Raw genomic sequence first — 27,240 nt, 5'->3', positions numbered from 1 at the left:
CTGGAAGGATAAGAACCAGGTTTTGGTATGCAACAAACTATCTCCTCCCATATCTTTTTGCATTATAATAGTAGGTGTAAGTAGTTTGTATTCTCTCCAAACTGTGAGAACATTTGCATCCAGACCAGAAGCAGTTGTGGGAGCATTAGAGAGGAAAGTGTGAGAAAGGTGACTCGAGGGAGAGCAGAACTGCTCTGCTTGAATTTGTTTTCAGTCTTCAGAACCTTTCCACTGCGGAATCTAACTCATGTGGTTTCTAAAGTGCAATGATTGATGTTTTTTCCTGCTTTTCTTCCATAGATTGGTGATAATGATGGTGGTGGCTAATGCTTTTATAGTGACGGGCACTGTTCTAATAAATTACATATATTAATTTATGTAATCCTCACAACCTTATGATGTAGATACTGTATTGTCTCCATATAGCTAGTAAGTGGCAGAATCAGATTTGAACCCAGGCAGTCTGGCCTCAGTCCATGCCCTTAACCCTTATATTGTTCTTTTCTCATGAAAGCCCGTCATACAAAACCATTAAAATGGGCCTTCTCGGCCCCACTCCTTGGGGACCTCTGAGGCAGTCTTTGAGGGAGCTAGAGCCAAGAGCTTTTCAACTGTGACACCATTGACATTTTGGGCTGGATAATTATTTGGCGCGGGGTGCTGGCTGTCCTGTGCATTGTAGGATGTTTAGCGGTATCGCTGGCCCCTACACACTAGATAGATGCCAGTAGCACTTCCCCTCCCCCTCTCCCTTGTGGCGAAAACCAAAAATATCTCTGGGCTTTGCCAGATATCCTCTGGGGGCAAAATCACCCTCGATTGAAAACCACTGGTCTCGTATAATCCCCTGGCTCCTTCTCTATCATCCAGGTCACTCAGTCAGTCACAGGCAGAACAGGGACTAGGACTTGGTTCTCTTGGCTCAGGAACCCTGAAGGAGGAGAAGGAAATGACTAAGTTTGTACTAGTAAGTGGCAGAGCCGGGATTGGAGATCTGAATGGCTGGTTCCAGAATCTGTATTCTGAACCGCCTCTCCAGATATTGAGAGATGAAGCTAAGAATCAAGTAGTCACTAGAAGCTAAGAATTCAAGGAAAGCCTTGAATTTTGTGTCAAAGACTATCCTATGAGGAGTAAATAAGTTTCATTTTTGCTTTTCTTCCTTAATTAATTCTCAAAGAAATTTACAAAGTTTTTTATATATAAAGGTTCTGAGAACTGAGACATAATAGGTTGGGGGGATAAAAAGGAAGAGAGAAATGAATTAAAACTCTGAAGGCCTATAGGTCCGCCTCACCCCTTACCATTCCTGTATGCATTTATGAATGACAACTTTAGCATTTAGAAATTATCTAGTACTTTAGTAATTTTAATTTGCTAGAATTCTACATATTCATATGTATAGTTATAAACTGTAGACATCTGATCTTTGTATTTAGATATTAGACAACTGTTTAAACTTTCCTCTGCTAAATAGTTAAAGCTTCTTCTTTTTCCTCTTCTATCCCCTCCTCTCTCTCTTCTTTTTAAGGTTAGAGACATTTTTGTCAAGAGAGTGAATGTGTTGGTTGAAAGCATAAAGATCTTTGTCTGTTCAGGTTTCAGAATTTGAGTAGAGAAACTCTCAATTGAGATTTCTTAATTTTCTTATTTCTAGCAGATTTTCTGGAACTTGAATGTGTCAAAAATCAGTGAACTCATCTTGGCCTGGAGTAAGAAATATAACTGCTCAATACATGAGAGCGAGTGAACTCTCTAAGACGCTACGGTTTAATAAATAAGCTACTTCTTTAGTAACCCGATGTATTCAAAAAGTCATGAGCTCAAAAGACATGAAGAGTTAGTGGTAGGACTGTAAGGTCTAATAACTCTAGTCCATTTTCTTCATATGTTTTTTGGCACCTATTGTAGCATAATCCAGGAAGGAAGTGGTTGCTATGGTGTGTCAGAAGCTCTGTTTTAAGTGAACTGTCAACTTAGAGATGGAACATCAATGTTAAAATTAAATAATCATTTAGAAGTTAAACAACATAACCAAACAAGTGATATCAAAAGCCAGTGTATGATAAAATGCCAAATAAGTGGTATAGGTGGTAGGTCCTGTAGAAATTTGGAGAGAGAATCACAGACGACTTCATAGAGGAAGTAGAGCTTGGTTTTGGATAGAAGGAGAAGTGATGGTTGTCCATATCCTGGGAAGAGTGACAGACTAAGCAAGGTCTAGAATTCACAACTTAGACCAGTCTGGCAAAGCTATTGTTGGGGAGAAGCAGGAATTTAGATTTAAAAGTTAGATCGGAGTTGGATTGTAGAAAGCTGTGAATCAAGAGGTGAGGACTTTTTTTGGTAAGGATTGTACCTGTTTAATTTTTCAGACTCAGGTGCTTCTCTTACCCTTCCCCTGTACCTTGTATATACTTAGAATTTAGCTAGGTTCTTAAGTATTATAATTATTCATTTGCATTGCACTCATAAGGCAGTTTCTCAGCCTCGGCATTTTTTACTTTTTAGGTTGAATAATTTTTTGTCAGGTTTTGGGGCAGAGCTGTCTTGTACATTATAGGATGTTTAGCGGCATCTCTGGCCTCTATCCACTCCATTCCAGGAGTTCCCTGCCTGGTACCCCAAACACACCAATGAAAACATTGTCTCTTCTGGATGGCAAAATCGCCCTGCACTGAGAACCACTGTTCTGAGGCCTTGGAAGCACACCTCTGATGACTTTTTATCCATGTCTCATCAACATCAGGGCTGTTTGGCATGTGGTCCCTGGACTGTTGCTGAACCGTGAACCATTGTTACCAGTCCACTGTAAGATAAATGTCAAAGTTGAGAGTAAGAATTCAGAAACTTTATTTTAGCAATTTAACTTTACCACAATGTTTGTTACTGTATTTTACAAAAAACACTCATCTGCAATGGATGGACACTTAAAAGAACAGACAAAAAAACTGGACTGTGGCATAAATAGCTTGCAAAGCACTGCCCTACGTAAATATTTGCTAAATGAATGGAATTTTTGAACAAATGATTATAATCGGGAGTCATTGGGGAATTTTCAGTAGTAGAAGAAAGCAGTTAAAGTTAATATTTTAGGATAATGAATATGGGTGTACTGTGCGGAATGGATTGCCATGGAGAGGAGGAGGTGAAAGACAGTGATCTGGGGGACTAGCAGGCTCTGCTCATGCAACCGTGTGGTACTTAGAGCCTGGATTAGGGTGGCAGCAGTGGGAAGAAAAGATATGAAAAATATTACAAAAGCAAAATTAGTAGAACGTGGTGATTAGCCATTGCGGGTGACAGAATTGGGTGTGAGGCTCAGGTCTCAGATAGAAAATGTTAGAAATAAAATCAGGATGAACTAATTTGGGGGGAGCAGAGAATGCCGTCGCACATATTTTCATGACCATGGAAAGAAACTGGACCCTGAGTTACTGACATTTTTATTTACTTAAGGGTAGCTTGACTCAGTCCACATGTGTTTAGGAAGTATGCTGTTGACCGCTCTTTCTTGAAATATCCTCTCTACTTGGTTTCTCTCGCTCTAACGGTTTCAGATTTTCCTTGTACCTCTCTGGACGTCCCTTTCGGTCTCTTTTGTGTCCTTTACCATGTTGGAGTCCCTCAGGAGTCTCTCTAAGACCTTCTCTTTTCCTCACTCTGTAATTATTTCCCCCCACCAAACTGATCACGTCTGTTTGTAGCTTCAGTTAGTATCTTGATGCCATTCACTCTCAGATATGCATCTTCTATCTCAGTCTCAGTTTAGAGCTTGAGATTTTTACCAGCATGACCTGTTGGCTATCTTAAACTCATTCAGCTGCCTTCATCCTCCCCAAACATGCTCCTTCTTCTGTGTTTTCTCTCAGGTAGTACTCTAGCCAAAAATCTGGACACTTCTTTAACTCTTCCTTCCTTTCCCTCACCTCCCACTTCCAGTCGGCCACAGAGTAGACTGTCAGATCTGTCCAGTTCTGCCCATCTCCCCCACCACTGCCTTCCTTCAGGACACCATTATCTCCTTCCTGAATTGCTCCCTAAGTCTTTGGCTTTGCCCTTCTCTAATCCATTCTCCACACTGTAACTGGAGCCATTTTTATAAAAAGACAAGTCTGATCCTGTCGCTCCACCAGTTAAAACTCTTTGGTAGCTCTCCTTGACTCCCGCCATGGCTTACCAGCCCTGTGTGGTCTGGCCCCTGCTAAGCTTCCCTCCTGTCAGCCTCTGCCCTCTGCCCGTGCTCTGGGTTCCAGCCAGCCTGCTCTACTTTCAGGTCCTCTACTTTGCCACGCTGCTGCCGCTTACCTACCTCTATATCCGAGGTTATTTGTTCACCATCTGTTTATCCAACTCCTCCATTTTGACTTCAGCTTTGACCTCACTTTTCCAGAGTGTTTTTGCTCTAGTGCTCCTCCCACATAGGAGTTCTAGTAACTCCATACGTTCTTTTATGCGTTAGTACATTGATCTAATTGTTTAATATTGTCTGTAAGAGTCTCATGCTCTACCGACTGAGTTAGCTGGGCAAACATGTCTGCATTCCAGTCCCCCTCTGCCATGTCTGTATCCCCAGAGCATAATATGGATTCAGTAAGGAAGAGATCTTGTTCATTTTTGTCACTAATGTATCTTCTGCTCCTGGCATGGTGCCTAGCTCATAATGAGTTTTCAGGAAATGAATAAATGCCAAGAATTTGATTTCTCTCAGATGTAGAACACTTAGACGATTAGACCCAAGTCCTACCCTCAATATGCTTACAGTGTATTTGGAAACAACACTATCTTTGCACATCCCAGAGCAGTATAGTATAAAGCAGTGGTCCCCAACCTTTTTGGCACCAGAAACTGGTGCTCCTATGAGAATCTAATGCCTGATGATCTGAGGTGGAGCTGAGGCGGTGATGCTAATGCTGGAGAGCGGCTGCAAATACAGATAAAGCTTCGCTCGTTTGCCTGCTGCTATGTGGCCTGGTTCCTAACAGGCCACTGGCTTGTACTGGTCCGTGGCCTTCAGGGGTCGGAACCTCTGGTGTAAAGCATAAGGCTTATCGCGAACCAAATTAGCAAAGTAGGCTGATGCATTGAAGGAGTAAAGGTGTGAGCCATGTTCTATTTCTAGTTTACAAATTATAAGAGTAGTGCCTCCTCATAAAACAACACAGATACGCAGAGTAAGAAGTGATATTTCCCTTCATTTACCTCCCCTGCCCCCCATTTTACTCCCTCTCCTAGAGGTAGTCACTGAAAAGAGGCTGGTGTGAGTCTTTTCAGAACCCTTTCTAAGCACATACATGTTTTTGACTATGTGAACTCATGTATAGATTTCTGTTTAAATAGGATCATACCAGTAGTGACTTTTTACTTAATAGTGTATCTTGGGCTTTTTTCCATGAAAGAACATATACATATTGATAACGTTTTATTTTCCAAAAGATAAATAAATAGCATTAGCAAAATTCTATCTAAATCAGCTCTGTAATGGTAGATGCACATAGTTTCCTCAGCAGTAGGAAGGCTCTTGGGCACACCTAAACAAAGCCGGATTTGGTTTGGCCATTAACACTTACCTTACTGCTTATATGGATGGCCCCGGTCCTCTTAATGCTTTGGGGCCTTGGGCCCTAAACTCTGTGAGCCTCTGTACCTTCCACTGCAAAGTTATCTACTTTGTAGGTTTATTGTCAGGGTAGCATTAATGTGTATAAATTTTCTAACATAATCCCTGATTCACTATGAAACTCTCCATAGATAGTATGGGGTTGGTATTATTGTATTGCCAATAGCTCTGTAAAAGGCAAAAGTTTTTAATCCATTTCTTTTAATCAAACATTTAGATGTATTTTCTTATCTTAAACTTTTGTTGCTGTTGAAAAGAGTTAACACGCCTTAGATTATCCTTTTATGCTGTTTTGTAATTGCCCGTTTTGAAGGTGTTTGTTGTTAAGGTAGTCAAGGGGACACTTAGAAATGTTTTTCTTTGTTTGTGAACTCATACTTCAGCTGATTTATATTTACTTTTTATCACATTCCATCAGAGAGGAGCTGATAAAAGCTCTACCACTTCTATAAATCTTGTCAGTTTCTTATATGTGATTTATTGACTTGGAAAAACAACCATCCTGATGGATACAATAGAGAATAGGATGTTGGAGGAAGGGACGTGGAAGAAAGAATTAGCAATAATATTAGCAAAGCGATGCCCAGAACTCAACAGTATTATTTAGGAATGTACTTCTACCATGATTTAAATAAAACTCTTCTCAGAGTTCCATATGATTTGTTACTTGGAGAATCTACCTTTGATAATGTGTCCATAATTAAAAACAAAACAACAACAAAAAAAGAACAACAGCCCTGCAAGAAACTTGGGTTTTGCTTTTTAATAATTAACGTGGTATTCTTTCAGGTTTTTCAAAGAAGTTGGAATAGACAGCAATAAATCCCTTCTATACCACTTTACTAATAGTGTGAAATTTAAGATTGAAAGTTATTGTAGATAATATATCCAATATGCAAAGATTTATCTGTGACTTTGAGTTCTTCACTAACACCTCTGGGTTTTAACACGGTATCTTTTCTCTGGGCAAGTAATAGTCTGAGTCCTGTTCTTGAGTAACTGAAAGCTGATATATGAAGATACACACATCTGTAGCTTGAACCTCTATATTGTTTATACATGTATTTACTCGAATTTATCCACAATGATATAATTTTTTAGAAGTGCTTTGATTTTTTAAAATCTATCTAGAATCCTGTCATGAGAGAGAAAACTTAGCAAGACTTAAGAGCCTTTTGATAATGAATGGTTACTGTAGGATAAACCTATAATTAGTATGCTGCTAATCCACACGTCAGATAGAGTCAGTTGAATTTCAAATATACATAGGAGAATTATCCAAATTGCAGATTATCAGTGCATTCCAGGGACATTTCCATGGTGATCTACAATGACTTTTCTGCCTGACACTTTTCCTGCGTTACTGGGCTTCTCTTTACACGAAACTTTTCTTTATTGCTTCTTGCTTTTTTGTCTGCTACCTGATTACTTTGGCTTCCTCTGTAACTCTTCATTTAGGCAACCAATTGTGGCTGTGATGAGCTAAGAAAAAGAAAGACAGGGAAGACTCACTTTGCTGAGTCACAAATGCTCTACACTCTGATTTTTCTTTATCTGGCTATAGAAAGCTGACCACATGTGATACTAAATGACATAGAACTCAGCTGTTCAAAATTCAGACTTGTCTTATATGTAGTAATAGCTCCAGGTGGGATACTATGTCAACATAAGGAGAGAAAGATGATAGTGTATTGTCACAGTCCAAAGATTGAATCCTTTTCTCCATTTTATCTAAAAAGGAATTTTTTAAAAAATTAAATGGGGGCTTATAGTTTGAGTAGTTTTCTTTTTAGCAACTCGTTAAGAATTTGAAGGAAAAGATAAGTTGGAAGGATAGACAGGAACAGAATGAAAGACTTTTACATTTATTACTTTAATTACCCAGTCCTGTCTCAAACACTATTTATACCCCCTTTTGCTAGTGGACCCTTTACTTTCTGCTCTCAATGGCTGTTGTCAAGGTATGAAATTTTCTCAAAAGGATTGTCATCCATTTTGCATTATGCAATACTTCTCTCTATGAGAGAATCGAAAGTAGACAGGATATCTATTGATACAGTAGATTTAAATGCGTTAAGGTAGTTGTATATTTGAATCAGAATTAGACCATGTTAGAATAGAGACTTTAGAAATGATCTAACGTATTCCAAATTTACTTAACTTACTTAACAGACATACTTGCATAGAGATACACCTGGTAATATTCCAAAGAACACCAGTTTGAGAAACACTGATCTTATCCATGTCATTCTTCTATTATAGATGAGGACACTGGGGCCCCAGAAAGGTAAACAACTTACTTAAGCTAAAGTCACAGTAGTGGCTGGAATCCAGGTTGCCTTACTCCCAGCTAGTGCGCTTTAGGCTTTCTTGATTCAGCCACTTAAAGTGATTTGATTTGTTATTGGATTTTTCTAATTCCAGATTTTACAACCTGGATAAGAAGCCATACTTCCTGTTTTCTAAAATGAACTACATTGTTTTCTGCAGTCTGAGTCCTTTTATTCACGCATTTAGTGATGATTTTTAAATTACCTTTACTGTGATACATGGCTGTATTTCCAGATGTTTTCACTGTCTCCCATTAGAATTCTTTCTGAAATGAATTCTTGAAATGTTCAAAACTTTGTTACATTTATTAAACATTTTTCCCATCCCACAAATAGTTATTTCTTACCAGTTACCTTTATTTTCTAGTTCCTTAAAGTTATGTATTCTTCCCTTTTTTCTCTGCATGCATTTTTTTATTAAGACTTTTTTTTTAGGAACAGCTTTCGCCTCACAGCAAAATTTAGGGGAAGATACAGAGATTTTCCATATACCCCCTGCCCCACACATGCATAGCCTCCCCCATTGTCAGTGTCTCCTACAATTGATGAATCTACGATGACACATCATAATCACTCAAGGTCCATGATTTACCTTCTAATTAACCTTATGGTTTACTCTTGGTGTACGTTCTGTGGGTTCGGACAAATGTGTAATGACATCTATTCATCATTATGGTATCATACAGCATATTTTCACTGCCCTAAAAATTCTCTGTGCCCCTGCCCCCATCCCTGGCAACCACTAATCTTTTTACTTTCTCAATAATTTCGCCTTTTCCAGAATGTCATATAGCTGGAATCATACAGATGGGCTTCTTTCACTTAATAGTATGCATTTAAGGTTCTGCATGTCTTTTCATGGCTTGGCAGCTCATTTTTTTTAGTACTGAATGATGTTCCATTGTCTGGATGGACCACAGTTATTCATTCACCTACCAAAGGACATCTTGATTGCTTCCAAGTTTCAGCAGTTCTGAATAATTATTAATAAAACTCCCATAAACACTCATGTGCAGGTTTTAGTGTGGACATAGTTTGCAACTCCTTTGGGTAAACACGAAGGAGTTCAGTTGCTGGGTCACATAGAAGGAGTATGTTTAGTTTTGTAAGAAGCTGCCAAACTGTCTTCCAAAGTGGCTGCACCATTTTGATCCCTACCAGCAATCAGTGAGAGTTCTTGTGCTCTATATTCTCACTGGCATTTGGTGATGTCAGTCTTCTGCATTTTGGCCATTCTAATAGGTGTGCAGTAGTATTTCATCTTTGTTTTAATTTGCATTTCCCTAAGGAAAGAAGAAGTAGAGCATCTTTTCATATGCTTATTTGCCATCTGTATATCTTATTTGGTTAAGTGTTAAGTTCTTTGGCCCACTTTTTAATTGGATGGTTTGTTTCTTATTGTTGAGTTTTAAGAGTTCTTCTTATATTTTTGATAACAGTGCTTTATCAGATGTGAATTTCATAAATAAATTTTCTCCCAGTCTGGCTTATCTTCTCATTCTCTTGATATTTTCTTTCACAGAGCAGAAGCTTTTAATTTTAATGAAGTCCAGCTTATGAATGATTTCTTTCATGAATCACGCCTTTGGTGTTGTATCTAAAAAGCCATCCCCAAACTCAAGGTCATCTAGGTTTTTTTCCTCTGTTGTCTTCTAGGAGTTTTATAGTTTTGCATTTTGTACTTAGGTCTGTGATCTATTTTGCATTAGTTTTTGTGAAGGGTTGTGATATTGTGATTTATAAGTAATATATACTTCGTCATTCAGATCACCAAAATATATTTCATTCAGTTCCTGGTTCATAGCTCCCAAAACACATGGAATTTCTTAAGTATTGAGAGTGATAAAGTGTCTTTTGTTATGTTAATAATGTGACTACTGGAGAGTACCTAAGGATGGGGCTGGTTGCCAGTGGAGCCAGCCTTCTGGTTAGAGAGTTGGAACCACCCCCTGACCTCTGGGGAAAGGAGCTGGGCTGGGAGTGGGTTAAGTCACCAATGGCCAGCGATTTAAGCAGTCATTCCTGTATAACGAAGCCTTTATAACATCCCAGGATGGGTTCGGAGAGCTACCCCCACTGAGAGACAAGTGAGGATGCGGGAGAGCAGTGCTTGAAGGGAGCAGGGTAGCTGGGCGCCCTTTCCCTGTGCACATCTCTTCCATCTGGCTGTGCCTAAGTTACATCCTTTTATAATAAACCAGTGATCTAGTAAGATGATGTTTGTTAAATATTTAGCTTCCTCAACTCCACAGTAGACTTAATGAATGGGAATTTCTAGAAGTGCTGCCTGGAAATCTGCATTTTAACAAGCTCCATTGTTATTGGTGCTCATTAGAGTTTGAAAACTGCCACTGTTAAGTATTGAAGAATGGAACCCAAAGATGTGATCAGAGCTAGATGGTAATAACAGTTGTGATCAGAATTAGGCGGCATTAATAAAGGAGGTGATTTCTGAGGAACAGAAGAACATGAACTGATAGAGCAGAAGTTCCAGGTGCAGGAAAAGAAAGACTAACTTGTCTGCTGGAGAAAATGTTGGTTAGTCTGAAGCAGAGGCCTTATAAGACAGCAACTGAAATGAGTTTAAAGCTAAGGGACGGGAAGGAAGAAGAAAGGAAAAGCTATAAAATTCTGAAACCAGTAAGGATACATCTGCCAGATGACAGCAAGGCAGGACCTGCTGTAGTAGAAGCATGATCTTTGTCATCAAGAATTCACAAAATACCAGGCCACACCCGGTGAGGGAGTGTAAAAGGGTGGGGGTGTCAGCAAAGATTAGTTTGGAGAGCTGCTACACGTACCCCATCTTTAGTTCTAGGCTATCTAATGAGAAGATCTATATTAAATCTCATTGACTAATTTGGGTATAACCAGTCAGTCAGTTGGTAGACATCTTGCATAGCTGCTTGGTGCTCAGGGCATAGGCTTTTTTCAGTTTATTGTAACGGAACTCAAAGTGCTCTTGGAATTTTAAAGTTGGTGAGGCAACAGCAAGTCTCTACTAGACAAAAATGATACTCGGAGAATGGATTATCAAAGACCTAACTGCTCAAATGGGGTCAGAAGTTGCATTTTTAGTCTTAAATATTTCCTTTTCTTAAAGATTTGATAAGTACACAGCTAGGCAAATGTAGATAATAATCTGTTTTATATGATGATTGACAGTCTTTGAAACAAACAAACAAAAGGCCCTTCTATATTACAAGTTGGAAGTTATGCTCCAAGTCCTCATTACATGGCTGGAAAATTCAGAACTGTTTCTTAAATAATATCATACTATTAAAGTGATAAGTTGAATAGAACTAAGAAAATGCTCATGATTCTAGGAGAAGTTAGAATTACGTAAACTTTAACACAAAAGATCAAATATTAATATTAATTTTTGGTTTTATTTTCTACAAGTGCATGCACTACTTAAAAATAAGCATTCAACTCTGGTTTGCACAACTGCGGAGAGAAGCTTGTAAGACTTGTGAATACGTCCTGACTTGCCACTAGTCTGTTGATAGCCTCGCTCTTTGGCAAACATGATGAATCTGTCTGCATTTGAACTGGAAGCTATTTGGGATTCCCCTTTAAACATCAGTTATTGTTCAAAGCCCACTTCATACTTCTCTCTCTTCATAGATCATATTGCCCAGAAAATGAATTAAACACTCCTTATCCTGATGCTAATTTGACAGAGATCATTTCTGATTTATTATCATTCTACTCATTCTTGTGTAAAATTAGTGTTTGCCATAATTTTTTTCACTTTTGGATACCTAAAAGTTGACTGACAATTTTTTCTCAGTGCAGCTTGCCTTCGATATTATCTCAGGAAAACAAAGAACATTTCACTGCTTTTTAATATAGAAGACCTTAGCAAATACAAACTTGTCACTTTTCAATGTTTGAAAGATGGTAAACAGTAAAGACTACTGTTTATTCACTTTATTACAGAATAAGACTATGTATTTTCATTGAGATATTTTAAGAGAAGAAGTTATAATTAGTATATTAGATAGCATATAAATATTTCCATGTATCATTTCCATCAGAGGGGCTGGATAAGCCTTATTACATTGGATAAGGTCTTATTCTACTCAGGCTTTTAGATCAGAAATCATTTCAAGTTATTTGTAGCATATACCTTAAAGCCTCTTAAAGTCCTCCTCACCAAAATTTGTATGATTATAATCACTGGATATCAACACCTGAGGCTCAAAACAGTATTCCATGTTTTGCATATTGTTGGGAGAATTGCTAATTCAGCTGAGAGTGATAAAGTGTCTTTTATCACTGGAAGTAAGGTGAGAAGGCATATCATACTAATCTATCTCAAACTAATAAGCAAGGGATGGGCCATAATTGAGCATTGCAAATACCCTTTTGGGTGACATACCCAGAAATAGCCCCAGTTCATCCCAATAGAACCAAGTCATCCCAAGTGAGTGCCAGCAGAGCGTGTACTTCCTAAGAAAGGGGAGTGGCAGCTTTCTAATATCTGGCAGTTAGGGACTATGAGAATGGTTGCAATTGGGAAGATTAAAACTTTGGAAAAGAAACATATGTATTATGATAGAACAGGCAGGGGAGAAAGATTATAGAAGGATGTGTACATATGGAACTGATAATCATGGTAGCTTGGTTTTTGTGAGTTAGCTACATATTAACCCTAAATGAACTTGGAAAGCTTGAGAAATAGGTATGTATTGACTGCCTGCGGCATAAGAGAAGCAGGCAGGATTGACCGATAGTAATGCACCTGGAGGAGAGGCTAAAGCTACGGAGAATGCTGACTTACCGAACACTAGTAAAATCTTTGTGAAAATGATGTTGTCCAACTCATATTTAATACAGAGCTTGAGGTTCATCAGTGGCACTGATGAACATTAATGTGCAATGTTTATACAATAGTATTAGATAAAAATTTAAGGGGCCAGATGGTCACAATAGTCACTCTCAGAAAAAAATTTATAAGCAAAATAGTCATTTATTTTCAAACTTTACAGTCGCTTAATTCTCAGATGTCCTTTGGGAGTCTGGCTCCATTTCATCACTCTTCTACAGCAAGATGACAAAAAATAAGCTAATATTGCTTAATAGCCAATATTTATGAGCTCTTACTAGGAGCCTGGAAGTGTGCTAAGTGCTTTATGTTCATTATACTTGATCCTCGTAATAACCTTCCAAAGTGGTCGCTGTTATTACTTCTAGCTGCTAAGTAGAACCAGGATTTGAATCCAGGCAAGCTGACTCTAGAGCCCCCACTTTTAACAACGTACATAAAACTGAGTTTATTTACTACAAAAGAATGTTCTTTATTCTGAGATTATGTCCATTCTACCTTTTAATATTAAAATATAGTTTATATGAAATGGTGGTGTTAGAAGATGTCAGGTTTATGGTGTTTTGGTTTGTTCGTTTAAGAAATCTACCTCACTAAGTAACTCAATGACAGCAGCTTCTCCCTAGTTTGTTTTGTTTTATTTTGTTTTGTTTTTTAGTTCTTTTGCTAGTTTGTGATATCTAAGTCTGAGAACCACTCATCAGAAAAGTGGAGTTCTTAGTAATTTCTAATGTTTTCTAGAAGTTTTTCACTTGATTTACTTGGTAATGTATTTAATTCAGTCAATTCTCATCTATCTGGCACCTGACCACAAATGCTTTTATCCTTTTGACAGATACCTATTGTGAAACATAATTAAAATGCAGCTTTGTGATTCATATTGTAGGGAATCATTAAAAGTACTTTATGACAAGGAGTCTAGAATGAGATACAAACAAGCCTTATATTAAATTCTCTACAGAATGTAGTCTTATAGTGAGGTTCCAGTGTCTCATTCACTTAGATCCTTAGTAAACAATGGCATTATCATTTACTATGTTTATTTCTTTGGCATTTTTAAAATTATTTGTACCTTTAGGAATAGTTATTATTTAATGATATGTTAATAAACATTAATACTTTTCTTGTCAGTAACATTTGGAGAGTAAAATGAGAGAGAACAAGAGTAGCCCTGCTAGACAGTAATGAACAGGGAACCAGAAAAGGCAGCTGTCCGGCTGACTTGCTTTCGCTCACTGTAGTCTTCACTGTGTGTTTTATCTGTATGTTGTTGGTGACTTTAGTATCCTCGTTGGCGATTTGTTCAACAGTCTATCTTTACAGTTCTTTGATTTCCTCACCTCCATTGAACTTTCCTTTACTCTTTCTCACCCACCCACTCTTGGGTCATATCTAAGACTTGGTTGGTACCAATAACCACCACTTCTGGGGTATCGGCGTTAAGTCTCCTGCTCCCTAGCCACCTCCCATTTACTCCTTCCTTCCTTCTAGTATCCACCCCCCTCTCCCCCCGGCCAATTCAAACTTCAGCAAGTTGAGTCCCATGGGAACCTCCAGCTAACTTACTCTTGTCACTTCCCAGCCTTTTTGTCCTCTCTTCCTCCCTTTACCCAGCTTAGATTACATAGTCATCCCACATTTATCTTCCTTACATACACCCTTAATGACCTTGCTCCTTAACCTTCTATGCGTGTCAGAGCCCCCCAGTGTGTCTCAGCTACCTGCCTGCTCAGTATCGGTACCTAGACTATTAAATATAGCTTATGTTTCCCCAGTCTAGTCAATTTACTCTCCTCCTCTCTGAGATGACTTGTTTTTCTTCTCCATTCTCCTCAAACCTCTGATTCTGCCTCTTCCTTTCTTCCATTTTCACCGTAGCTGATAACCTGGAATCTTTATTTCACGGAGAAAATAGAAGCAGTGACTTTCCCACTACCAGATGTAGCATTTGTTGAATGAGTGAGATAATAGGATATCCCAGAACTTCATTTACTCTTATACTCAAATATAATTAGCAGCTTAAATTCCAAAGCCATATGTATAAATCTGTGGGGCCATTTTGGATTCTGCTTTTCACTACCACCTTCCTCTGTGTTACTGTAACCAGGAGTTGTATGTTTGTGCCTCATTCAAATAAAATTAGGTAATTTTATGAAGATTACTAATAAGAGCAGTTAGTAAAACAAGCAGTTAAATAATTGAACACAGGAAATTAAAGAAGAAATGCATTGGAACTGTTTGATTATACTATTAGGCCACATAGTTCTTACTTACATAAGTTATAAAGGAAGGAAAAAAGATGCAGATGACTTAGAAATGAGGATTAAAGCCTCAAACTTCGTGGAAAATGGAAGAAAAATGTTCAGAACAACTCATATGACAGTTTTGACCTCAAACTTTGGATGAGAAAATTAGATAATAAAATTGAGATGTAAATATGTTGGTTTCAAATTAAATTAACTTAATAGTTACCTCACATTGCTAAACTTTAAGATTCAGTTTTGAAAAAAAGAGATGGTTAAAAACAAAAAAGTCAAGATTTGTTGCCAGCTTTGATGAAATTTACGTTTATAGAATAGAGTAAGACTCTACCTAACGCTATAAGTTGCTTATATAATTACAACAAAGAGTAGAGTCCCTCAGTGACCTGAATTTTATGTGCTGACGTTACTTACCTAATGGTATCTGTCTGCTCAGGCACATTTTCCCGCACATTTTCCCAATTCCCCACCTTCTTTGCAAACCTTTACCATGTTTCCCAGTATCATCTTGTCATTCCTCATTTCGTAACGACCTAAACCCCTCCTTCACACAGTCAGCAGAACCCCACAGGCAGAACCTCAGCTCGCTTCCTCTCCTCCCCTTGTTAGCTAGTCTCAGAGGTTTCCTTGCCCTCTATCTCCCTAAGCCCCTCCTCTGTGTTGCCCCAGTTCCTGAGAGTGCCATCTCTGTCTGTTTCTGCTTATATACTACTTGGCGCCTTTCTCAAACCTCGACCTGAAATGACCTGACCCGACCTGTGGCGCTGTGGCCCTGATCAGGGTGAACCTCCTGATTTTTAAATGTAGTATTTTTTTTTCCAGGCCTCATCCTCTATCTCTGCAGCATGGTTCCTGTCATCACATTTCTCTGCTTAAAACTCTTATTTTCGTTTGGTGTCTTAAGTTCTGATGAATATCTCCCATACCCTCCTTTTTTTTTTCTGCTACCGTTGCCTCCCACTGTTAACTCTTTCCATTCCTCCTCTCTTGTCTGGATTATTTCAGTTGCACATTCAGGAGTTTTAAATTTGGATTCCATGAGTGGAACTGAGAGGATCTAAGAATTTCCTCGAAATCGTGTGCAAGTTTTGGTACATGTGCATTTTTCTGGGGAGGTACATTAGACTATTCCATGGTAAAGAAAGCAAAAGAATGAGAGTATATACAATTTAAACAAGTCCCTTTTACTGATTTCTCCTTTCTCTATGCCTGCCCTCTGCATGTAGTTCCCTGACCCAGAGCACTGATCTGTGAGTGGTGAGGGGGCATGTAAGACATAAAGAAAAAGTAACAGTGCTCAGTACAGCTTGGCAGTCGAACAGCCCAGCGGCCAGAGGTCAGAGGCTCCCTTACATCAGAGCTGTGCTTTGCTGTCCTGGAGAAGCTAAGGAGAAACCTAGGGCATCAGTAGGCTGGCGTCCTCCTGAGCCCTCTGGACCCATGTGTTCATGCACTTCCAAAGGACTTGGAGAGATATCACAGCTTAACTGGTGAAAATCCAGAGCCAGCCAGTGGGGCAATATCCTCAGAAAAAAGGTCGAGAACATTTATTTCCCCTCGCAGACTTCCACCTTCTGCCTCTTCGTTCGCCAGTCCTTCTTCCACTCCACCACTAGAGTTAGTTTTTAAACACATATCTTACTGTGTGCCTTCTCTGATTAAAAACCTCAGAGTTTTTACGAAACGTATTAAAAACTCCTGGGCATGGTGTCAAGGCCTTCCGCAGCTGGGAACCTGTCAGCCTCATGTGCAGGCACTCCCCTCTCCTCACCTCCGAGGCTGAGCCGCAACAGGTTACTACTGGCTGTTCGGAGAGGACAGCGTCTATCTGCGTCCACACCTCTGTGCCTTTGATCATTCCGGTCTCTCTCTTCAGAGTGCCATTTCTTCTCCGTTGCCCAACCAAGAACCTGCTACTGTCCTTCAAGGCTCAGCGTGAATAGTACCTCTTCCCCTACATCCATCCTTAATTTTCTGCCATCACCCTAACAGAATCAGTTTTTTTTGGCTAGGTTCCAAAAACATTTCATACATATCTCCGATAATGTCATATTATATTGTAGATAACCTATTTTTATTTCTGTCTTTCCTATTAAACCAAAATGCCCTGCAGGTAGGGACGCCTTTTTCATGTTTGTATCCCTAACACCTAGTTTCGTGCCTCGTCCAAACAGAGCTTAATACACTTTTGTTGAATGGAATTACTTATGTAGAGTTTTTATGACTCATTTAAAATTAGAGACCAATGCTTATTTAATAAGTCGGAATCGGCTATAATAATAATAGTTATAACAAAGTCCCATTTCCACTGCTTATTCAAGTAACTGCTTCCTTTGTGGAAGTGGATTTTGAAAATTTCCACGTGTCAGTGTATATTTTTGATGTGCTTTCTTGGGATCCTAAAGGAATTATAGTTCTAATGTAGACTAGAGCTTCTGTGACATTTCTGTTGACGTTATATTGAATAGATTCTGTCATTTTAGAGATCTATATTATATATAAGTTCCAAGGATATTCGTTTTATTTCTTTCTCTCAAACGTCACGGTAATATTTTATTTTATATGCTCTGAGTCGATTTAATTCAAAACACATTAAACTGAGCATTTTCCATATATAAAGACAGAGTTTGTATATTGTGCAGCTTGTTTTGAGAAATTTGCGAAGACCCAGTCATTGCAAATGTGTTTTTTCGGTATTTAAATTGGTTCAGCTGTGAAAAAACACTGTTCCTTAAATTAAGAGCTTTAAATAAAATTTTAAAAGTGATCTTATCTCCCTCATTTATTTTTTAGTTTTTTTAGGAAAGGAATCTACAATTTACTTATTCAGCCACTGACCGAGTACATATTATGTGCTAAGCATTATACTACGTATTTGCAACTCAAAATTGTTGAGAACAGTGCCCTTGAATAGTTCACAGTCTAATGGAGGTAAAAGTATATCCCTAAACAATTGCAATTTAAACCTTGGAGAAGAAGAGGAAGGAAACTCTTCCTCTGAGAACCAATGTCGAGGTTGAGAATGGTTGTGTCTGCAGATAAATTATGTAGATACAGAGTCTAGGAGCTGAAGGGAGTCCATACCTGATAGTCTTTAAAAATATGCAGAGTAGTAATCTAGGTCATCTTTAAGAATTAATGGCATTGGGTAGCACTTGAGAAAAGAACAGTGAGGATCTGGATAATCACTAAGGGTAATGGGAGATGAACTAACGAAAACAAGTAAAGGGTGGCATGCAGTATTGAGGAAGCAGTGAGAGTAGAACTGAAATTGGATAGCATGAAATTGGGAGGATATCAGCACAGTGGTGTAATTTTCTCTGGCTATGCATTGTATAGGTACAATAAAGCCAAATCGTGTTCAGGGCTTGTGGGATGGGTACACCAAAAGTATTAGAGGGTCAATGAATTGAGAGCCCTTGAAAGAAAGTATGGCTTCATATGGAAGGAAATGTGATTAGGAGGAGGTTTATAAACTTGGAGAAAGTTAAGAAACTGGTAATGAGGATAAGGTCTGGTACTCTACAAGTATGCAGCAAATCTTTGTTTTCTTCTTTCTGGCTCTCTTTTCCTTGTACCCGTTTCACGACCACCATCATCTGCCTCTGCAGGTGGTTCATATATGTGAATAGTTTCAAATCATAATGGTAGCTGTTGGCTTGGAGGGGAAGATTAATTAGGAGGCAGGTTCCAAAGTCCTCGTCAGATGTGTCCCAGTGACTTAGATGCCAGCAGTGCTTGGTGGTATTAACCTCTAGGAGAAGCTCAAGGCTTTTCCCTTTATCTCCCTACCCCTCATGCTTGAAGGCCAAAGACATTTTATCAGTTCGTGGTTCGTAAGACAGGAATTTACTCTGGGATGAGAAGGGTTAAGACTCTAAGCCTTCAAGGGTTTCTCCTAAGTTCCCCTTGTCTCTGCAAGCCTTACCGTAAGCACACAGATCTCATTGCTTTCAGGGACTTAAAAAGGAGTCTTTTTTTTTTTTTTTGATATAACGATAGAAGCAATGACCATACTAGCAACCGAAAGGGCCTTCCTCTTCAGCATCTAAAATTTCTAGTAGAGTTAGTTGAACCTTTAGTTTCTTTTATGTGAGTTATTAAATATATTGTCATATTTTTTAAGATATAATTTTTAAGACTTTAATTCCAAATTAGGACAAACTATTTTCCATGAAAACACATGATTTATATTCCATTTCCAGAAATTTTCTTTTTCACCTGTAGTTTTGAGTAGAACACTGAAACCTAATAATTCATTATTGCAGAGTGCCTTTTTGGTGTAGGATAAAGAAAAAACTCATTAAAGAGTCATGCATCTTAACTGTGAAACTACTAGAAAGGTGAGAATTCCTAGAGTGAGTAAACAGAAACCATAGGTCATCTTAATTTTAAGAAATGGAGTAAATGCTCATGTAGAGTTGGCTAAAGAAATCCTTGGGAGTCTAGGTCATTAGTCTTGCTATTTTGCTATTGTTAATGATACCTTTAAGGCATATCGTGATGCTGATCTAGGAAAGAATTGAAAACTATGCTTCTGAAACTTCATCTGGTGGTTTCTGGGAAAGCATGTGCCTCACTTGCACTATTCACATGAAGTAGGACATTCAACTTTACCCATAAAGCCTGTAATATTCATCTGGACTGTATGGATTGCTCTATACCACCCAACTCAGACATGTTTGCCCTTTCTTCAAGTGCTTGTATTAATTAACAGGTAGACCTGCAATAGAGGTTTCATAGCCTACTGTATCATAATAGATTTGTGTTGGGTTAAATTTACAAAAAAACTGCTCTTTTTTTCCCTCTGACTTTAAAGAATAATAACAAATAAGTAATAGTTCCTAATTAGGGATTAGTTCAAAGAGACATTTTCAGAGTTAAAAGTATTTATTCTAAATGATAGTTCAAACATACTTTTCCAAAGACCTTTATTTGACAGCTTTCCCCCTCAGATATTGGTACTAGTGTAGGAATTGTTTCTGGATTTTCTATTTTAAAAGAGCTTCAGTCGTTCATTCTTGTTCTGTTCATTGCACCTGGATATTATATATGTTAATGGCATCACTATTTTCATAACACGCATATGAAGAAGAAGGAAGAAAGAAGAGAGAAAACTTTACTTGTCATACTCGAATTGTAGTTAGTTGATGTAAGACTGTTTTATTTTCCTTTTTAGGTTGCAAACACGTTAAAGGCATCCTGTTATATGGGCCCCCAGGTTGTGGTAAGACTCTCTTGGCTCGACAGATTGGCAAAATGTTGAATGCAAGAGAGCCCAAAGTGGTCAATGGGCCGGAAATCCTTAACAAATATGTGGGAGAATCAGAAGCTAACATCCGTAAACTCTTTGCTGATGCTGAAGAGGAGCAAAGGAGGGTAATGTTAATATAATTTAGTAAAAGTTTATGATGAATGAAACCCAGAGTTATGGTGGAAAACTTGTTACTATGAGCTATATTTTGAAAAATGTGCAGGTAAAATTTATTTAGTACCAAGTTATGTCATTGAACCAAGGATTATGGGGGATTTATATGATGTGAGCAGATGTCATTACCTGTGTGTTCATAATACAAAGATAGATGATTGTATAAGCCAAAGGTTTTACAAAAACATCATGAATATATTTTCAGGTGACACTTTTCTTCCACATCACTTCCAGAGACTTGAACTCATCCTTTGGCAAAGGAGGAAATTAAATCCATAAAGAGACTTGTAGAATTAAGAATATGTAAAGTCCATGTGCAGAAAGCTAGCTGACTTACCACTGAGTCAGCTCAGTTGTAGGGTAACAGGTATGAGTTGTTAGGTCTCAAAGGCAATCTTGATTTAGGTCTTAGAAAAAAATAAAATTAATTAAAAATCAAACTAGAGTTTACTAATAGCGATGGTTAATTACATGTATCACTTTGACTCAGGGTGCTGACATTTGGTTAACCGTTATTCTGGGTGTGTTAGGATATTTCTGGATGAGATTACCATTTGAATCAGTAGACTAAGTAAAGTATTTGCCCTTCCTTATGGGGATTGGCTCCATCCAATCAGTTGAAAGCCTGAATAGAACAGAAAGATCTGCAGATCTTGGAACTTGTCAGCCCCCATAACTGTGTTAGCCAATTCCTGATAATTAATCTCTTTATAGATAGCTAGATAGAGAAATAGAGTTCTAGATAAAGATCTCAATCTAGATATATATTTTTTCAGGTAGCTAATATTCTATATTAGTCCATCTATATCAGTATATCTATATATTTTCAGGTTACCAGTAGGATGGATCTATAGATGTCTATAGATCCAATAGGTTCTGTGTCACTGGAAAAGCTGGACTAATACACTAATATTAACATATTTGTTTCACTGACAGAAAGTTTAAAAATAGTGCCATGGCATTTCTGTTTCTGGCAATACAGTAGAGTAGGCAACCTGAAAACCGTCCTTCTACAAATGCCTAAATCTGCTGGGTAAATATAACTAAAACTTTCTTAAATGCATAATTGAGTTCTCAGAGGAAAAAAAAAGGAAATCTTTAGAAATAAGAAAATTCTAAAAATTAGAATGGTAAAGATATGAGTTGCAGCTTTTGGTTTTGGTAATGTATGAGTTTGGGTTTTAGCACCCACTGTGGGCAGAAAATGAGTCTTTGAACCCACTTAAGGTGTGGACTATTAACTGGAACCTTCAAAGGGGTTGTGGCCTCTCTGAAACAAACAGACTAGGAAATATCTGCCAAAGAAATAACAAAAACATTTATCTGTCTGAGCTGAGGAATCTCCCATGGCAATTCTAAACCATGGATCCTTGACTGAAGCTTAGGGTTAAAACACACACACATATACACATTCACACACACTCATCTACCTATGGTCTGGGGGACCCAAGCTGAGAAAATAATTTAGAAATGAATCCTGGACTAATGATACCATAGGGTTTTTAGGTATAAGCAAGCCTTAAAGGATGTTTCAACAACCCAGACCACAAGAAATTCTCATAGGGGAAGCTAAAATAGATACAATAATTGGAAAATGTCATCATCAGAATTTAAAGCTCAGCAACCAGGTTAAACATAAGCCAGTAGTTTCAGCTGATGATACAAGTGATAAACAGAGGAATAGATCTAAAGAAATCACCCAGAATGTAGCACAGAGATATAGAGATATGGAAAATATAAAAGAGAAATTGAGATAACAGTGTTAAAGTGAGAAGTCCAAATAGAAAGTAGTGTAGAAGCAATATTAAAAGATAGAATGGCTGAGAATTTTCTAAAATTGATAAAACACAAATACTCAGATTCATGTAGCTCCATGAGCTCAAATAGGATCATAAAAATTTATCTCTAGACCTATTGCAGTGAAACTGGAGAATGCCAAAGAAAAAGCAAAACATCTTAATATCAACAACAAAAAAATGATGATGATATACAAAGGGAGATTCATTATGTTGACAGCAATCTTTTCAATGACAGCAAGAGAGACCAGAAAACAATGGAATAATATATTCACAGAGCTAAGTGAAAATAACTGTCAACTTAAAATTTTATACCTGGTTTAGTTCTCTTTCAGGAATAAATAGGTGAGATAAAGATATTTTTTCAAGCAAAGGCTAATAGAATTAAGTAGTCACTGCAGCTTGCTGGAAGAATATGAAGCAGAATAATTTTTTTTTTTTTTTTTTGCTTGAAGGCATAAAAGAACATACAAGATCTGGGGGGAAAATGGGAGCCTAGGACAAAAGGTCCTGGTATATGGTGGACCAGAAAAAAAGGTCACTGTTTCTCTAGAGATATTAGCCATTGGTGGAGTGTGCTGCTTAACAGCTGTTGAGCCCAGATTAGAGGCTCTGGCTCACAGAGAGGGAAAAACTGATGTACATGCCTCATTTTGAATTGAGACCCTGAAGAGGTATAGTATAGGAGCAAAGGTTAACTAGAAGTGGACATGCTCTCAAAGAGGCTGTAGATCAGCTTTGAATCATGTCATTCTCTAAAATTTGATCAAGGGTTCCTAAATCACTAGTGCCCCTAGGCATCTGGCAGAATCCTTCCTGGAGGAAGGTGATATCATGCAAGGTCACAAATTATTTCTGTAGTTTGCAAATGCAATATCTGGCTTATAATCAAAAGCAATAGATACACAAAGACAAAAAATATGAAGAAGGAAAAACAAAAGATGGTAGAAATTGGGCCTCTGGATATTGGAATTCTCAGATATAGACTTTTAAAATAACTTATCACATTCAAAAATAAACAAGATTGAGAGTTTTGGCAGAGCACTTGAAACTAAAAAAAAGTCAAATGGAAATTCTGGGAATGAGAAAATCAGTAACTGAAATTAACTCAAGTAGATAGGTTTAAAGAGCAGATTAGACACATCTGAAGAGATTGTTAGTGAACTGAAAAATGTTAGACAAAAATAACCAGAGACAGAGGATGAAAAGAATGAAGAAAGATAGAAAATATCATAAGAATGTCTTTAAAATTCCAGAAAGTCAGGAGAAAGAGGATGGGGCGAAAGCAGTATTTGAAGAGAAAATGGTTTAGAACTTTCTAAAACTGATGAAGAATATCAGTCCATGGATTCCAGAAGTGATATGAACCTCAAGCAAGAGAAATACTAAAGAAATTTTCAGCTATAGATAATCATTGTTAAATTGCTGGAAACAAACAAAAAAAAAACAAAGAGAAAAATCTTAAAAGCAGCTTGTGAATAAAGAAAGATTACCTTCAAATAAGCAACAATTAGTTGGCATCTATCTTCTCAACAGAAATGATGGAAACTAGAAATCAGTTGAATTCCATTTTTAAAGAGCTGAAAGAGAATAAACTATTTTATATCTAATAAATGGATAAATTGTCATGTAAATATACAGTGAAGTACTACATAGTAATAAAAATAAAGACTATGACTATACGCAGTTGTGAATCTCACGAATAAATATTGAGCGAAAGAAACCAGACAAAGAATACTTACTGGATGATTTTATTTATGTAAAGTCAAAGTATAGTGTTTACTGATGCATGCTTAGGTAGTAAAACTATAAAGGAAAGTGAGAAATAATTACCATAAAAATCAGATAATGTCTGCCTATGGTGAATTGTAGGGGAGGGCTGTTTCTCATATGGTTATGTGGCTGTTCATTTTGTGACAATTTGTGGGGCATACATTTATATTTTATGACCTTTCCTTCTATGTGTGCCATACTTCACAAAAAAGATTTAAAAGTAGTAAATTTAAGAATTTACTATATAAAACAACAATAATAATGATCAATAAGGTGTTTTTTAAGGATAGAACTAAAATGGAATAAGACATATGAGAAGTGGAATAAACTCATGTAAGATCCTTGTATTATTTGAGAAGATAGTAATATTAACTAACATAAAACTTTACGTTAATTGTGTATATGAAAATAGTGTATAACCCTCAGGCTTTTCCAAAGCATGAGGAGAAGCTGGGGAAGGAATAAAAAAACTTAGATACTTTAGCAGGCAAGAAAAAGACCCCCAAAAAAAGTGAAGATATTGAAAATGTTACTTAAATTTTTTTTTTCACTTATAACAGCAGTCAGAATGATAAGATACCTTGGATTAAATCTAATAGGAAAATTAAAAGAGAAAATTATAAACATTGTTGAAAGTCTTTTTTAAAGAGCTAATAAGTAGTAAGATAGAACATGTTCACATGTGGGAATAAACAACCTGGCAGAATTTACAAATACTAATGACACCAACAGTTTGTGAGACAGTGGAGAAACAGGGCTTCATATACATTACTAGTCATAGTATAAATTAGAAAAAACAAGCAGGTAATATTCTGCAGATTAATTTGACAACACTTTACAAAAAGGAAGATACACAAATCCCATGACACATGAGTTCTACTTTAAGACAGCTACCCGAGAGAAACACTCGAATTTGTGTACAAAATGACATGTACCAGGATGTTGATTGCTGAACTATTTGTAATGGGGAAAAAAATAGAAACCTCTTGATTCTTCCTCAATAGGAAATGGAATATCATATAAATATTAAAATGAATAATGGATTGATATGAAGAACACTCAAACATGACATCTAATTTTTTTAATCTAGTAAGCTTTACTAAATCTAATTTACCCTGTCATTTCCTACTTTTTCTTATTTTTGTAGGTGGTAAGAATAAATTTTAAACGTTGTCTTTATAACAGATAATACTTTTAATGCAAGTCTGCTTGTTAAGTGCTTGTTTCAATTTTACACAAGGGGATTTTCTCCCCTGCTTCTTTACATCCCATTAAGTTCTTGTTCATGTTCAGGCCACAGGCCACGCCAGCCACATTGGTCCTAGCAGGCACAGATCCTGGTGGATGATGCAAGTCCAGTAACTGTTCTCAAATCTTCACACAGTCACAGAACCAATTCAGTTTTACGGTTCATCCCCAGTGCTACAATATTTTCTACTTCAAATACCCTTTAACACTCAGTCTACCAAGAAAAATGGTCATCACCATTTACTATCTGGGTTGAAAGAACTCCTTTTTAAAATTTACTTTAAAGTTATTTTACAGTCTACGGTCATGCCAACCTGAACACACCCAATCTCGTCTGATGTTGGAAGCTAAGCAGGGTCAGGCCTGGTTAGTACTTGGATGGGAGACCACCTAGGAATACCAGGTGCTGTAGGCTTTAAAAAAAGATAAAAATAAATAAAGTTATTTGACAAGTAATTTGCAAACATGATTAAAGAGAAATGCTAGACTATTAAATTATTTAACAAGAGCTTAAATATATAGCAAGCCAATTTTTTATTCTGTATTTTCCTGGTTTTGAAGATAGTTATATACCTAGAATGGGTAAGAGCCTCTGCATGTAACTAACTCTTCATCAGTTGTCCTGCATGAACTCGTGTGAACTGGTTTTAAATTTCAAATACATCTCTAATAGATTCTATCTTATTACTTGTGGTTCTTACACTTGCATCATCAAGACAATATTTGAAGAATTTTAAAAAATATCTGGCTCATAATTTTGTTGAAGACAAGATCAGATGCTCCACAATTGCAAAACATTTATGTTTTTAGATTTGTATACAATTTTTAGAATGATCAATTCAGTTTTTGATGTCTATATCATCTATTTCTTCTGGTCATCTCTCTATAGTACCTGCCTTCAGCATTTGTCTACTTAGAAACAGTATCATGGAAATTTTAGTGCACAAATGATATAAAAGATGAAAGAGTACTGTCATGTGTCCTTTTGGAAAAATGAGACAGCCTAGTTTCTTGTCACAAAATATTGCACAGTGAAGACTTTTTGTTGAATAAGCGACTGGATAAAAATGCTGTTTTTCCTGGAGCCTCGTGCTCCACAATTCATATAATTGTGAAATATCTTCCTCTATTGATTTCCCTCCCTCCCTCCTTTCCTTCCTTCCTTCCTTCCTTCCTTCCTTCCTTCCTTCCTTCCTTCCTTCCTTCCTTCCTTCCTTCCTTCCTTCCTTCCTTCTTCCTTCCTTCCCTTCCTTCCTTCCTTCCTTCCTTCCTTCCTTTTGCTATATTGACAGGGAATTTGAAAATCTGAATTCTCAACTGTGTTCAGTTAAAACTAAAATCAGGCAATAAAGATGGTGGATGGTGTCTCCAGACTTATTTTATACCTTGAAAGATGATGCAGTACTTTGGACAACACAATAAGAAAACTGAAGGATGATATCATAGTAGTATTTATTTAACTATTGTGTCAGTCCTCTAAGCAATTCCATCATTCTTCCATTTTCTTATTTTAATCTTTTTAAACATAGTTGGGAATTGATGAGTAATGATGGCATAATTTGTAGAATGTTGAAATAGCATAGTGTATCTTAGATTTGTAAAAAGATCCAGTGGACGCATATGATAGTTGCCAGATAGGATGAATTTTATTTTATTTTAAAAATATATTTTCCTTTTTGGTCTGTAGAAGACTTCTAAGAAAAAAAAAGTCATGAGATATCTTTATAAATAAACCTGCAGACAATTTAAATATGACACTATTAATAATATGATAATAAAACTGAGTTGGTAAAGAATTTCTAGGTAGGTATTAATCATAGCCAGCCTTTTAGTAATATCTTTCTCAATTCTTCCATCCAGAAATGGCTTGGTATACTCAGCTAGTGACCTCATGGAATCATTATATAATAAAGAAAAATGTCACCTCTGTGATTCTGGACAGTCCAGGCTGAT

At 37.2% G+C, this 27,240-nt stretch overlaps 1 protein-coding gene and 1 pseudogene across 1 annotated transcript in view; both read left to right on the top strand.

The window, feature by feature from the left end:
- Window positions 1-27,240, top strand: part of NSF (N-ethylmaleimide sensitive factor, vesicle fusing ATPase) — a 123,962-nt gene that overhangs the window by 40,848 nt on the left and 55,874 nt on the right. The window contains exon 9 of the mRNA XM_039846806.1: window positions 20,222-20,421. Coding sequence (XP_039702740.1) covers window positions 20,222-20,421 — 200 coding nt within the window. The remainder of the gene's footprint in view (window positions 1-20,221; window positions 20,422-27,240) is intronic.
- LOC120589316 (uncharacterized) lies at window positions 25,584-25,702 on the top strand (annotated as a pseudogene).

This window comes from Pteropus medius, unplaced genomic scaffold (genome assembly GCF_902729225.1).
Source record: "Pteropus medius unplaced genomic scaffold, Ma_sr-lr_union100, whole genome shotgun sequence".
Classification (NCBI taxonomy): domain Eukaryota; kingdom Metazoa; phylum Chordata; class Mammalia; order Chiroptera; family Pteropodidae; genus Pteropus; species Pteropus medius.
Note: the sequence above shows the minus strand (reverse complement) of the source record. Positions and strands in the feature narration are given on the sequence as shown.